The 13076-nt window shown below is 38.6% G+C and overlaps 1 protein-coding gene across 1 annotated transcript in view; it reads right to left on the bottom strand.

Annotated features, from left to right (window-relative positions):
- Positions 1–2610: 2610 nt before the first annotated feature.
- IFT81 (intraflagellar transport 81) overlaps positions 2611–13076 on the bottom strand; it is a 43726-nt gene continuing 33260 nt past the window's right edge. Inside the window, exons 13-18 of the mRNA XM_009696141.1 lie at positions 12819–12908; positions 11706–11792; positions 10054–10125; positions 9877–9962; positions 4910–4955; positions 2611–3954 (exon numbers count right to left, since the gene is read on the bottom strand). Of these exons, the coding sequence (XP_009694443.1) occupies positions 3772–3954; positions 4910–4955; positions 9877–9962; positions 10054–10125; positions 11706–11792; positions 12819–12908 (564 nt within the window). The 3' untranslated portion in view covers positions 2611–3771. The remainder of the gene's footprint in view (positions 3955–4909; positions 4956–9876; positions 9963–10053; positions 10126–11705; positions 11793–12818; positions 12909–13076) is intronic.

Genomic DNA, 13076 nt, shown 5'->3' with positions numbered 1-13076 from the left:
TTACTGGGTACTATACTATCCATGCTTATTAATCAGAACATCCTCATTGTGAGGACATTTTCTAGGCACCAAACTGTAGCTAAATGTTCTACTGTATTGTGTTTTATAACAGTGAGCAGCATCATACTATAGGAAAGTCTTATCAAGAAAGCTCTGGAGATCAGTGTATTAAACAGAATAAATACAATAGCAGGGCCTAACTTTTATGATTGTGGGCAACTATATGCATATGGCTTCATTAGCAGTAATGTCCATGCAAGTAAAGATAAACAAATATATAATCCTAGATTTGGGTTACTTAGGGAAGTCTAAGAACATTTTATTTATTATAGTTCAAATGGAAGTAAAATTTTACCACCAATATAAAGAAAATAATCTGATACCCAGATGGTAAAATGGCTGGTCAGATAACATGGTAAAGGTACTGTTTTCTCATGCCTATTTCTGATACCTGTAACTATTTCATCTCTTAGGGCCACGTGGAACTTGCCTGTAACTTTAAGGACAGCTGAAGTCAACATGACTAAATAATGCAAAGCTGCAGAATATTATAGTGGTTTTATAGCTGGAATATTTCTGCATCCAGTTCTGGGTAAAGATAAGGAGAAGCCTTTTGACACACAGTAAAAGCTGCTGCCCATGAGTGACTGCTTGGATCAGTGTTCCAACTGGAAGAAATCTGCTAAGTGCTGGAGCCCCAGATTTAGCTATGGGCATTCTTGATTTATTTGAATCTTCACAAGGGCAAGGCAGGTATTTTTCCATATAGTATGTTTAATCTTATTAGTTAACCAGCTAGGCTATTAACAATAACAAAGTAAAAAAACCCCAACAACCTTAGAAGTAAGCTTGCTCTTGCAAGTTAGGAAGTAAAGACAAAACTGTGAAATTCAACAATTTTTGAATGCTCCCGTCAAATCATGAACTAGGTGGAAAAGCCAGTGAACAAAATCCATTAAAGCTGCATTTATTAAATGTCCACTTGTATAAAAAGCTAAAAATAGCAATTGAGCTTTTCCAATTTTCTTTTCATAACAGTTACTACAATTTTCTGCTTCATCTCAGAAAGTCATTTTGCTGCTGCTGTAGTGTATAATCTGTGTGCCCTTTCTTGGTGCAGTACAAATGACAGAACACTAATCAGATCAGAACAACAATCACGTCATCTTTGAGTAACTAGCAATAAACTGTTTTTACAAGGAAGAAAGATGAACTATTTTTAGGGTAACTTGGAACAGAAAACCAGAAAATGATTATACTCAATCTTACTCTACATCATTGCTATGAATTTCAGAAGCTTTGCTTTTTCCTGGGCAGCAGGCTAATCCATGTAATATATCTTTGCATCAATGGTCTGGTCAAATAGGCTTTCTGGGGTTTTGTTAAAAAAGTTTGGACTTGAAGTATGTAAAATCCCCTTTCTCCCTGCTCTGTCTAGTGACTCTGAATCATAGGCTGATTCCTAGATGACCTAAATGCCCATTTTTGGCAATCACCCCCTGTTTTCAGCATGTCTCATATCTAGTTCTCTGTGTTACTTTACTATTGCTCTCAAGTATTCAGCAAAACCCTCTTCTAGAAGTCCAGGTATGCAACTACCATAACTTTCTTCAGCTCAACAGGCCATACAGCGCAATGCAGGTGAGGTATGGTGATAATGGTACAGGGCTAGCATGGAGAAAATGTATAGGTGTCTATGTATAGGTGGCTATGCCCACACTATATAGTTTGCCTAATAGCATGGAGAAAATGTATAGGTGTCTATGCCCACACTATATAGTTTGCATATGTCCTTCTCCTGAGCTTCTCCCTTCCAGATCGACACGACCTCCCTTCAGTGCCTTACTAAAGCCTGTTCTCCTGCCATGTAGGGTACTCGACTCATGGCAGCCGTGGGCGGTGGCAATCCTGCACATTCTCCCCACCCCAGCCAACTCTACCTGTGCCTATGTCCTACACAACAGCCTTCCTTCCACACTCACAAATGTGCGTAGGGGAAAAACATGCTGCTTCTCCTTGTCCTGGGAAAGATCAGCATGCAGCTGTTGAGAAAGACTATCTTCAGCTATTCAGCAGCGTGGGAGGGCTTACATGAGGATGTCCTGGGAACCTATGGATCCGAGACCTCCTCCGTACACATACACTGCAGTTTTGAACTCTTTGGGGGCATCTGAAATAAATTTCATTAAATGACCCATTCAAACCTCTTTTTCCCCATGGCCCAGCAAACTACTTGTCACTAACAATTTACCTTCTTTCACCTGAGAAATGTGAAAAAAAGAATACCATCCAGTCAAAACGTAGTCGTCAGATTTCATCTTAGTTCTGTTAACAAATATATTTAATGCAAAGGCAAACTAGGAACTACATAATTACCATACTCTCTCTCAATATAGTAAACAGAAGATCTCAAAGTTAGAAAATAATTTTGTTTTCATTGGTACCTATGTCCTGGCAAACTAGGAACTACATAATTACCATACTCTCTCTCAATATAGTAAACAGAAGATCTCAAAGTTAGGTACCAACGAAAACAAAATTATTTTCTATGTCCTGAAAAGACATTCTACTTCAGGCAGGAAAAACAAAAAAAAACCCCCACCTATCTAGAAATGCAGTAAGCCAAGAGACTAAAGAAGAATAGCAAGAGTTCTGGTCACGCAGACTTATCTCTGCTTCTGATCTTTGACTGTGGTTAAGAGGCGCTCATCCGAAATGATGAAGCGTGAGGGACAGTTTCAAGCCTCACCTACATTCCTCTTATCCTGGGTCAGCTGTGGGTCTCATGATGCAACTTCAAGGACAGTGACTGTTGCCTGTGGCTCACGGGTCAAAGCCAGAGTACAAGGCAGCCTTGGCTATCTACGTGTTTTGCATACCCTAACACATGCAAGAACCACTGTGCCATATTTACATCCATCAATAACCCTCCATCCCTGGGATGACCCTCTTTGGGTAGCGTAATTGCTTTGGAACCACACTGCACAGACAAAACAGCACAAAATGTCCTCGGTGGAGAAAGCTTTTAGTCAACCACCGTTCACATTTTCACATGGGCAACTCAGAAAAAATAGGAGGAGGTGTATGTGCAAGACAAATACATTTGTTAAAAAAACAACAACAAAGGATAATGGAAAAAGCTCAGAATCCAAGTAATTGTTCTCAGAACCTACTCCTGATGCTGTGGCAATGAGCTGTCTCCTGGAAGCACAATCAGTTTAATTCAACCGTGCAAGGAAAGCATGACTAGGAGTGTCCAGGCAAGGTCTGTGCAGCTCAGAGTGAAAATGGCTCCAATTCTTGCCAGTCACACTGGATGAATAAAGACAATAGGGAAGGAGAGGGCCAAGCCAGGAGGTCCACAATTATACAATATCAAGTCCCAAGCCTTGCAAAAATGTAAGCTTAGTGATACAGAACAAGGAGCAGAGCAATTACGAAAGTTTTCTGTGACCCTGGAGAAGGATTTCTTTTCCTTTGATCTCTCTGCAGATGCATGCCATTCCCAGCCTCATAAAACAAAGATTTACGATGAGGTTCACCCTAGTGCAGCTCTCATAACAGATCTTCCTAACTACGTTATGTTGTCACTTAAACAATGGAGGAAAAGCTTCGCAGCGTCGTTAGTTGCTCTCTTTCTTTATTCACCAACACGAAATAATGTACAACAAACTGTAGAAACGATGACAGCAACAGTATTTAGTAAGAGTTTACCTTTAAGAAGCCAACGCACTGTCTTCCTACTTTATCTTGGTATCATGAAGGAAGAATTCATAATACAAGTCTATCTTTACCTCCTTCCTGAATGACTTGACCAATGGCTGTTTGCTTTTGTTGTTTTAGAAAACATTCTCTCTTACATTCCATTAACTGCTCAAAATCCTGCCACATTTTAATTTGCTTCATATTTGGCCCATGACTTTCTCGTACAACTTTCTGCTTCTCTCGTAATTTCTGTTAAAAATACAAAAATGTTAGATTTCTGGAACAGTTCTACACCACAAAAATTGCTTACATAGGCAGCTTGGAATGACAAAGATTTTTACATGCTACTGAAATATTATTTTGTTCAAGTTGATAACACTCCCTGCAAGTGATAAATGCATTAACACCTGGGACTTAGATCTTTGTACGGACTGACAGTTATTTAAAGGTTTTTAAACTGTCTAAATAATAGCCTTATCTATTTGAGAAGTTATCCTAAACATCTGAGATCATTTCCATACAGAGCTCTTGCAGTATCAAGTTGCAACCTGCAATGGATTCATATCATGATATTATAAACATGAAATCGATGTTTTACAATTAAACCTGCTACTGATTATTAATAGTGGCAGCCCAAACCTGTAAAAATTGCTCATAGACTGACGCATGAAAAGGAAACTACAAAAGAAAGATGTTTAGTGTGAATTGGGTGAATTGGTAAGCCTAACCTCGTCCATGCTGATCTGAGCTTCATACAAGATTAAAAATGGACAACTGCTTTTGTTTAACACTGCTGCGCTGATGATCCCCTGGCCTTTAATAACAGCGATAAGGCTGACAGGCTCAAAATTTATTGTCTTCAACAGGTTGCTTTATATACAACATAAAATTCGAGCTGGCACAGTTTGTTATGCCCATGTTTCAGTTTCTTATCCAAATGGTTTTCAGGGAATGTGCTGTCACGTTAAGCTGTTTGACTATCTTTTACAAGCGGCTCATGCTATACTCTGCAGGAAATCAAGCCCTGAAGAGCGAGCATGATCTCTTTTCAGGGTATTAGTTACCAATGCCAGCAGTAATGGAATTTTCTTTGTAGGCTGCAATATGCTTTTTATAAAAGACTGACCACAGCCTTTGGTAATAAGCCCCACAAAAATATGAACTGTACAATGTTTTTACAAGGTAAAAAAACCATCATTCTTACCTTCCCAAGGTTTTCTTGTTCAACAATCATTCGTGTATACTGTTCTCTAAAGGAAATAGAAAATAATTTTGTAATTTTTTTTTTTGGTTCTACATAATAGGGCAGAATAATGATGCAAGCATGGAAAATTATGGGAGTATTGGGAGGTTCATAAACGAGATAGAAGAGGAAGCATGAAGAAACCTTTTTGTCGTTGGACAACACATCTCTTGACATCAAGGATCAGATCTCTGATTCTCTCAGTTGTACAGTCAGGAAAAGTGATACTGGGTAAGATCAGAAACCTTTTTGTCGTTGGACAACACATCCCTTGACATCAAGGATCAGATCTCTTTGATTCTCTCAGTTGTACAGCCAGGAAAAGTGATATTGGGTAAGATTTCTTACATTTTTGAAGCAGGCATCATTACCACTCCTTCCAGCTTGAAGACAACAGCAAGATCATTTAGATAAGATATACACGATCCCTTTTTAATAATGTATTTATCCTGGGGATATTCTGAGGTTAGCCAGTGGCCTCGTTTGTACAAGCCTCAGATTTTACAAATCCACAGCCCTTAATTGCTGTGAATGTAGCATTAGAATGAGTGGGAAAATACAGGAATGAAGGGGAATAGTATTTCACCCCAGGTTTGACAAATCCAATGACTGCAATGGAACCACTCTGCGTTCCTCACTTTCAGAAAACAGCCGTCACATTTAGGTGCCTAAATATAGGCTTAGAAGCATAACTGTTGACATTCATTATTAAAAATCTTGGCTGTACACCTTTGTCTGTAACAAGTGGCTGGATCACTTTCTGACATATGCAAACTTGATACATGAAACCTGACAATATAATATGCAAACCATAACAGCACAATTCAGATACATTACTATGTACTTATTTTAAAATTTTTTTAAATGAGTCAATAAAAAAAACCCACTTCACTGATTCACTGGGGAAAAAAAAATCACTTACTATATTTTGTGTGTAACAGGTACACTTAGAGGTTGAGAGTTTGTTAGCGGAATTCGAAGTAACCCAGTTCATCTAAAGAACTTTCCAAATTGCTCAGGGCAGAAGACCTTTGCAGAGAGAAATCCTAATTTCCAGAAAGAAATATCAGCCTTCGTGATACCAGAGCGTGAAGATTTGCTAGAGCGCGGTGAGCAGCCGCGTAGAACCAAGGCATTGCATTTCTTATATTCCTTCCATTTCGACTAAGTACTGCAGGCTTTCGAGTGGAGCACTTGGGCCCCTGGCCACCTGGTCCTGCCTGCCATACTCCCTGCGGAACGGACGCGCAAGGAATGAAGCTGGATCATTTTATGATCTCTCACCCTTGGACAAGTCTAGCCAGAACAAATCAGAGCCGTCTTGAGGCTGCTCCAAGTGCTGTGCTGCACAGCTGATCCCTAGCAATCCTCACCAAATCAAAGAAATGGAAAGCCACACTGAATCTTCTTATTTCCACTGGCACACAGCATATGTTCACACACATTTGGCCTCAAGAACACACTTTTTCTTTTTTTTTAAGTAGGGTTTTCAAAGTAATCATCAGAAGATTAGATGTCTTTCCTAGTAAGTTTTTCTTTACTATTTATAATGATGACTGGAAAGAATGGAACTTAATAACTTAATTAGAAACCCCATAATTTTCTATTTTTAGAGAAGAAAATTAACTTTTCACATTCCTAAGAAGTGACTCCACAGAACAAAGAGTTTACATTCAATAAAGAGGGTGGGAATTAAGACATTTTTTGTTCAATACGTTGTTAGGAATGTGCTGTTCTATTTATGGTTCATTTTTACTCCATTTACATTCCAGTGCCTGCTGAAAAATACATTCACATTCTAAAAGGATGTCTAGAAAAATATTTTATAGTCTTATTTTATATTTTGCAAAGATGTCTATACTGAACTTCGTTGTAATTCATTTAAATGCGACGGGTCTGTGACCTCTTACAGAAGGTCAAAAATGTGTATAGTCACTGTGAGAGGATAATTTCCCCAGCTTCTGTGCCCACAGTTAGCAAGTGAAACAGGGACAGCAGAGACAGTGGTAATGCTCTGTTCACATTCTCTTCACCATACCTGGAATTACATAGCTGGACTCGCTTAATTCCAGCGTTTGGCTTTAATGACTTGTCTATGTGAATACTCACATTGTGGATCTTCATTTCACAAGTATTTGAGTTGGAGCATTTTTTGCTTAGCATCTGTGAATAAATGCAGAGCCTCCCCTTCCCTGCGAAGCCATAAAAGGACAGTGCCTGTTGTTTGCCCTGCATTTCCTCTCAGCTGCTTGGCTGAGCTGTGTTGCTTTTCACACTAATGAATATTCACATCATCACTAAGATTTTTCTCACAGCCACTTCTCTTTGCATCCTTCTGCTTAATTTTGCTGTTTCATTGTCTCTCATTAGATAAATGTTTCATTTCCTACAGCCTCCCATTATTTTGTGAGATGGAAGAAGAGGCTTCTTAGCCTCCACTCACATTCTATCTCCTCATCCTTTTCTTCTCCCACCCCCATATTAGTAGTTTCGATTCTTTTCTCACTCTTCTTGTTCCTGCATTGTTTACTACATAGTGTTTAAACATTTTCACGCCTCAGGTCCTTGCAGAAGGTCTCTGTGATGGACATTAATCCAGGCCTTCATTTCCTAGTGATCTCTGGCTCATGTTCTAGAGCAGCGGGAGCTGCAGCTCCACTGGTACCAGTGCAAGGTGCATCGGGGCAACTCCTAGTTCATGAAGGATCTGATGGAGGAAGGAGACACTGAGAGATGAGGTCTTCTGCGGGAACCCCTGGAGTTTTCTCACTCACTTTGACACATCGCTATCCCTGACAATGGCCCCATTCCACAGCCCATAAAATCTTAGTGGTCAACTACTGCCTTTTTTCACTCCACTTCCCAATGAGTGAAGAAATTACCTCTGGTGATACTGAATGACATTTGATTACGTACAGGACCAATTAATGGTGCTTCCCTCGCTGCCACCACTGCAACAGAAAGGTTCAGAACTTATTCTGAAAGGTAAAAAGTCCTAAGAGGACAGATATCTTGGGAAATTAATTTATTCTTCCATCTCCTTTGAGAAGTGACAGACAACTACTGGTTCTCTTTTCCTGTTGTGATGTCAGCATGCTGGATGGTCTGAAGCTTTCAAATGGGAATGTAGAATGATTATTAATTATCTAATTAAGCAGTTCTATCTTTGCTTTGCCACTCAGTCATGTTTTTAAATTGTTTTGTGAATGGGACAATTTGGTGAAGCATTTTGGCACATGGTACAGAAGACTGTACAGGAACCACAGCTCTGACATGACAGATTACACAGATCTCAAGCAACAATCTGTCCTGTCACTGAAATACAAATGCAGAAATCCAAGAAGAAGCCTCACATCAAGGAATTACATTGCTGTGGCCTTTTAAAGCCTAAGCAATCCAGTAAACTGTAGGAATGATGATTGATGCAGGCTGTGAGAAGGAGAGGTAGAAGGCAGAGCTGATGCCCCCTCTGCACTGAACTAAAAATGATACACTCCGTGGAGATTCCTTGGTACAGTCATGACTACACCTTTAAGGAGACCCAATCCTACTCTCAAAACATCAGAGTCTTTTTCACTCATTCCATTCATTAAAAAATAAAGCAAAAGGTCCCCTGATGAAACCAAGCAAACATGAATTTTAAAACGGTTTTGATAAATATTTTCATGACTGAGAAATACTGTGGTGCAAAAGCCAAAGACCACTTTGTAAAACCAGTGACAACAATTTAAGCTTGTTTATTTTGTTGACAGCTAGGATCTAAGAATTTTTTTTTGGTCAAAGATAGAAATTCTGTTTTCCAGCTAGTTTTATTTCATGCAAAATTGTGAAATTTTGAAAAACTAATTATGAAGAATAAAAACAGGTATTTTGACACTTCTACCATATGAAAGTTATAAATGGTTTGGTTTGGATTTTCCTGATGTTTAATTTTGATGGGGCTGAACCAGCTTGTTGACTTTATTGCCTGAATTTTGTTTCAACTTTTATATTGTATTAAAAGATTGAACATATACAAAATTTTAAACAAGATACTTTTACAAAAATATTTAGTATGCAGCGAAGTGCAAAAAAATCTATATGACATGGTAACATTTAGACTTCTCAGCTGAGATAATTATTCCAAAATATCTCATTCTCAGAAAATATTTCAATCTTTGGCAGAACTGCATCATTTAAAATGGAAAACTATGCAAAAAAAAATAATCATCAGCTCAATTCATAACCTTTTCTGCTTCTCTCCCTGCCAGGCAAATGCAAGCGGTCCTGAAAAAATGCACAGGATGAAGCAACTGCCTTTATATTGGAATAAATTAAATTGAGTGTAAAGATGAAGGTTAGCATGATGGTCCAGAACAGTATTCAATTCTACCTCCAGTAAGAACTACAAACAGGAGCAAACCAAAATCCATTGATGATGAGCATATGCAGTCCTCCACTCCTGTACCAGTGATGGCGATAGCTATTATACTTGAAAGAAGAGTGGAAGATTTGCAAGAAATGGCCAGAATCTGAGGGCAGCACACGGTTGCTTTCTGAGAGGTGGTAGCCCTTCTACTCCTGCGCGTTGGAGTCTCGGGGAAACTTGGCCAAGGCGTTATGGCTGATAGAGCCACACTTCCTGCAGGACCTAGCTGAAGCACAGCTTCTCTGTGCTTGTGCCAACAGGGTCTGCAAGTTAAAACCGCTATCTAGGGCCTATAATCTCCGGCAGGAAGGGAAAATCTTTTGGTATGTCTGAGAGAACTCGTAGGTTTACAGCAGTATATACTGGAATTTGAGATGCTTATTTTTAGATTATCATAGTGTTTCTAAATTTATCAGGTGAACTCCTCCAGTTCAAATGCCAGTGAGAAAATTCCTAACTTTAACCTTAGTTTCTGAATATCCTTCAAGTTAACACAAAGGAAACACATTAATACACTTACCGAATTGCCTTTCGTCTCTCCTGTGGGTCTGGGGAGACATAAGCCTTCATTTCTTCTTTAGCACGCTGCAGCTGTACTTCTAGGTTCTATAAAGAAACATATAATTTAAAATAATATATAGATGATAATTGCTGTTTCATTTCACAATGAACAATTTGGTCCCTCTTGTGATCTTACCCTTTTCATGCAGTTAACATAACGGTAGTTGCTTTCTTCCTGAACACACTCCTCAAGAAGTCCTTTCACTTCCTGTAGCACAAGAATAAGATTTCAAAGGATATCGAAACTGGAAGTCCACAGGAGATGCCCTGGGTTGCTATATAAACCGTGTAAGTCCATCAGAGAAACAGGCATAATACTGAATTGATAAATCCTCAAGTGTTTCTATAATTTGGGCTTTACAGAAGTCTCTTTTAAAGTGAAAGACAATTGATTTTTTTAGATTTGCAGTTTCAGTCACAGTTAGAGATGCTAAATGATTGTCAATAGGTGTTTATTAATATGACTGACTTCTAACAGACACTTCACAAGTGCTGCCAAGATTCTTGTTCCTAAGCACATCTTAAGTGCTAAATACAGTTGTGAATAAGCATTTCCTGGAACACATCTGCAAAATGTAAGTTAGAAGCTACAGACATGTAAATAGTATGTTAATTAGCAATCAATAATTATGTTGAGGAGTATGGAGACAGAGGGTTAGTCCCATCTCTAAATGGTCCATACCAAAAAACCCCTAATAATCCAAATGGAATTCATGTACTCCAGGTCACACAGCAGTTGTCGACTCCAAAGCTCTGTCACCTTGTGATTTTCAGACCATCAGCTGGAAAACTGAATTCTACTGTCCAAGTGCAAGAGTTTGCTGACACTCATGTCCAGCTTAATCAGTGGATGTGATTGTCAGCATGTGTTAGACAATGACTAGGATTTGTCTGCCAAGAAAAAAAAGCCTTGATTGCTATTGTAAAGTAGTTCTTACGGAAGGTCTACTTCATAGTAGGTTCATCTGTGGATTGTTTTATTTTGCTTGGATTAAGCCATACAAAAGTACTTTTAGTGCAGCAAAAGAATTATCTATATATCCACCCACACTTTAAATGTATGCTTTTTTTAAATTTTGAAATATATTCCTTTATGTGGGCAAGGCCTTGAAAAATCAAGTCCAGAGAAAATTCACAGGAGGTGATCTAGTGAGATGAAGCAGATTCATATAAACATATTAATACTGTCCCCACCTTAAAGGATTGCGTACCGTCCTTCCTAAAAGTGCTATAGTTCACGTAATGCATAAGCTACCTACACACAAGCTCTCAGCTATACCCATATGGTTGTATTTTTAAAACTGTTGTATGCAAGAATACAAGACAGTCACCTTTAATGAAGTATCCCTGCCATCAATTTCAGTGCATTAATTATCCATTGGATCAGTTGCTAATTTAATGAATCTGCTAAACGCATATAAAGATTTGTCTTGATAAATTGATCCTTATTTTATGGTCAAATTCTTTCCTAACAGATGCTGTCTAGGTCAGCAGGATTTCTTGCAGATGCATCTTCTTTTCCTTGCTAGTCAAGGGTGGAGGTCAGCAGATGGACCGATGTACCATTGAGTTCCTTTGTTGCTATTCAGAACAGATGTGTGCGACTGTAGCTAGTCCACAGCAGCTTCAGGCGTGATTTGCATGCTTGTGGATCACCATTGACTCCTTTCCACCTGAAGTGGATTTGTACTTTCCATATCCAGAGGGAAGGCAGGGAAAATATTGTTCCATAGTGAATAACATGATGCACAGAATTTATTAATATGCATGAAAAAGCCACCATCTTACCTGTTCCAGTGTAGAGCGATTGCTCTCTAACCCCGCTGCACAACTGTCGTATTGGATTTTTTTTTCATCACATTCTTGAATTAATTCCTTACGTAAAAAGGGCAAAAGGGTACATAAATGAAATCTTCAATTGACTGACATGTGACACTCAGGCAGACTGTGTTCTTGTCAGTCTCGCACATCAACCTCAGCTCTTGGCACACTCACACACACTTACATAAACCTAGCAGGCACATGGGTATAATTACACACGGGGAAGCCACCAGCCTCCACTCGCATACTGGAGGATCAGCTGTATACACCACAACACAGCATGCAAATGTCCTCTTTACAGCCACATTCATAGCTTTAACGTGGTAGGTTAACAGGGCAGTGTTTGCAAGAAGAAAGGAAAAATAATTATAAAAATAGACATTAAGAAAGGATTCATATACTTGCTACCTATGAAAAGCCAGCTTTTTAGCTGTACGCAACAAACACCTTCACTGGATTTCATTTGCTGACACTTTTAATAAAACCATTACAAGTAAGTTTTCTGGAAATTCAGTTGCTAGACAAATGGATAGCTCGCTCTACTTCTATGGCAATGAGCCAACTTATAGCAGCTGTGGACCTGAATGACTTTTTTTTTCAGCTCTCTAAAATTTTGAAAGCAAATGGATAAATCTGTCATTCCTACAGACTAATATAGGACTTAGATCACTGTATTCAACCATTTGGATGAGATATTATTTGCAATCCATTTAAAAAGGAGAGCATGAGTTGAGACCATTAGTGCTGAGATGCAGAAAAAGCTTTGAATCCTATTCGAAAACGAACTTTGCCATGGTTTTGAACCATGATTTTTTTTAATTTTCCCTTGGTGCAGTAATTTTTTTTAATTGCTATAAAAGACAAAATTTGCAGCCTGATTTTGTGCCTGCATTGTCAGCTTTGACTAATTCCAGTCTTTAACATGTTGCCTGTTGCAAATCGCTGTTGACCCATTCTACTATTTCCAGCTTTCCTTCAGAGTCGATTACGTTCTTGTACAGCACTATAGAGATCTGTAAATTAGACTTATTTGTGATTCTGACTTTATTTACATAGAATGAGAGAAGCGTTTCTACTAACCTGGCACTTTTGACGCAACTGTCTCAGTTCTTTGATAACAGGAGCTAGGCTTGCCTTCTTCTCTGCCACCATAGTATTCAGTTTTTTTACCTGAGAGGGGGACAAAATAATACACATTAACACTATGATACTAATAGTACATTATATAATTAGGAATGTGAAAAGAAAGAGAAGTAAACCAAAATATGGGGAGAAAAAAATGTGCAATGAAGCCTGAACTATATATAATATAACATAAGTTCAGGCCTAATTAACAAA

The sequence above is a fragment of the Cariama cristata genome, unplaced genomic scaffold (genome assembly GCF_000690535.1).
Source record: "Cariama cristata isolate BGI_N322 unplaced genomic scaffold, ASM69053v1 scaffold19992, whole genome shotgun sequence".
Taxonomy (NCBI): Eukaryota; Metazoa; Chordata; class Aves; order Cariamiformes; family Cariamidae; genus Cariama; species Cariama cristata.
Note: the sequence above shows the minus strand (reverse complement) of the source record. Positions and strands in the feature narration are given on the sequence as shown.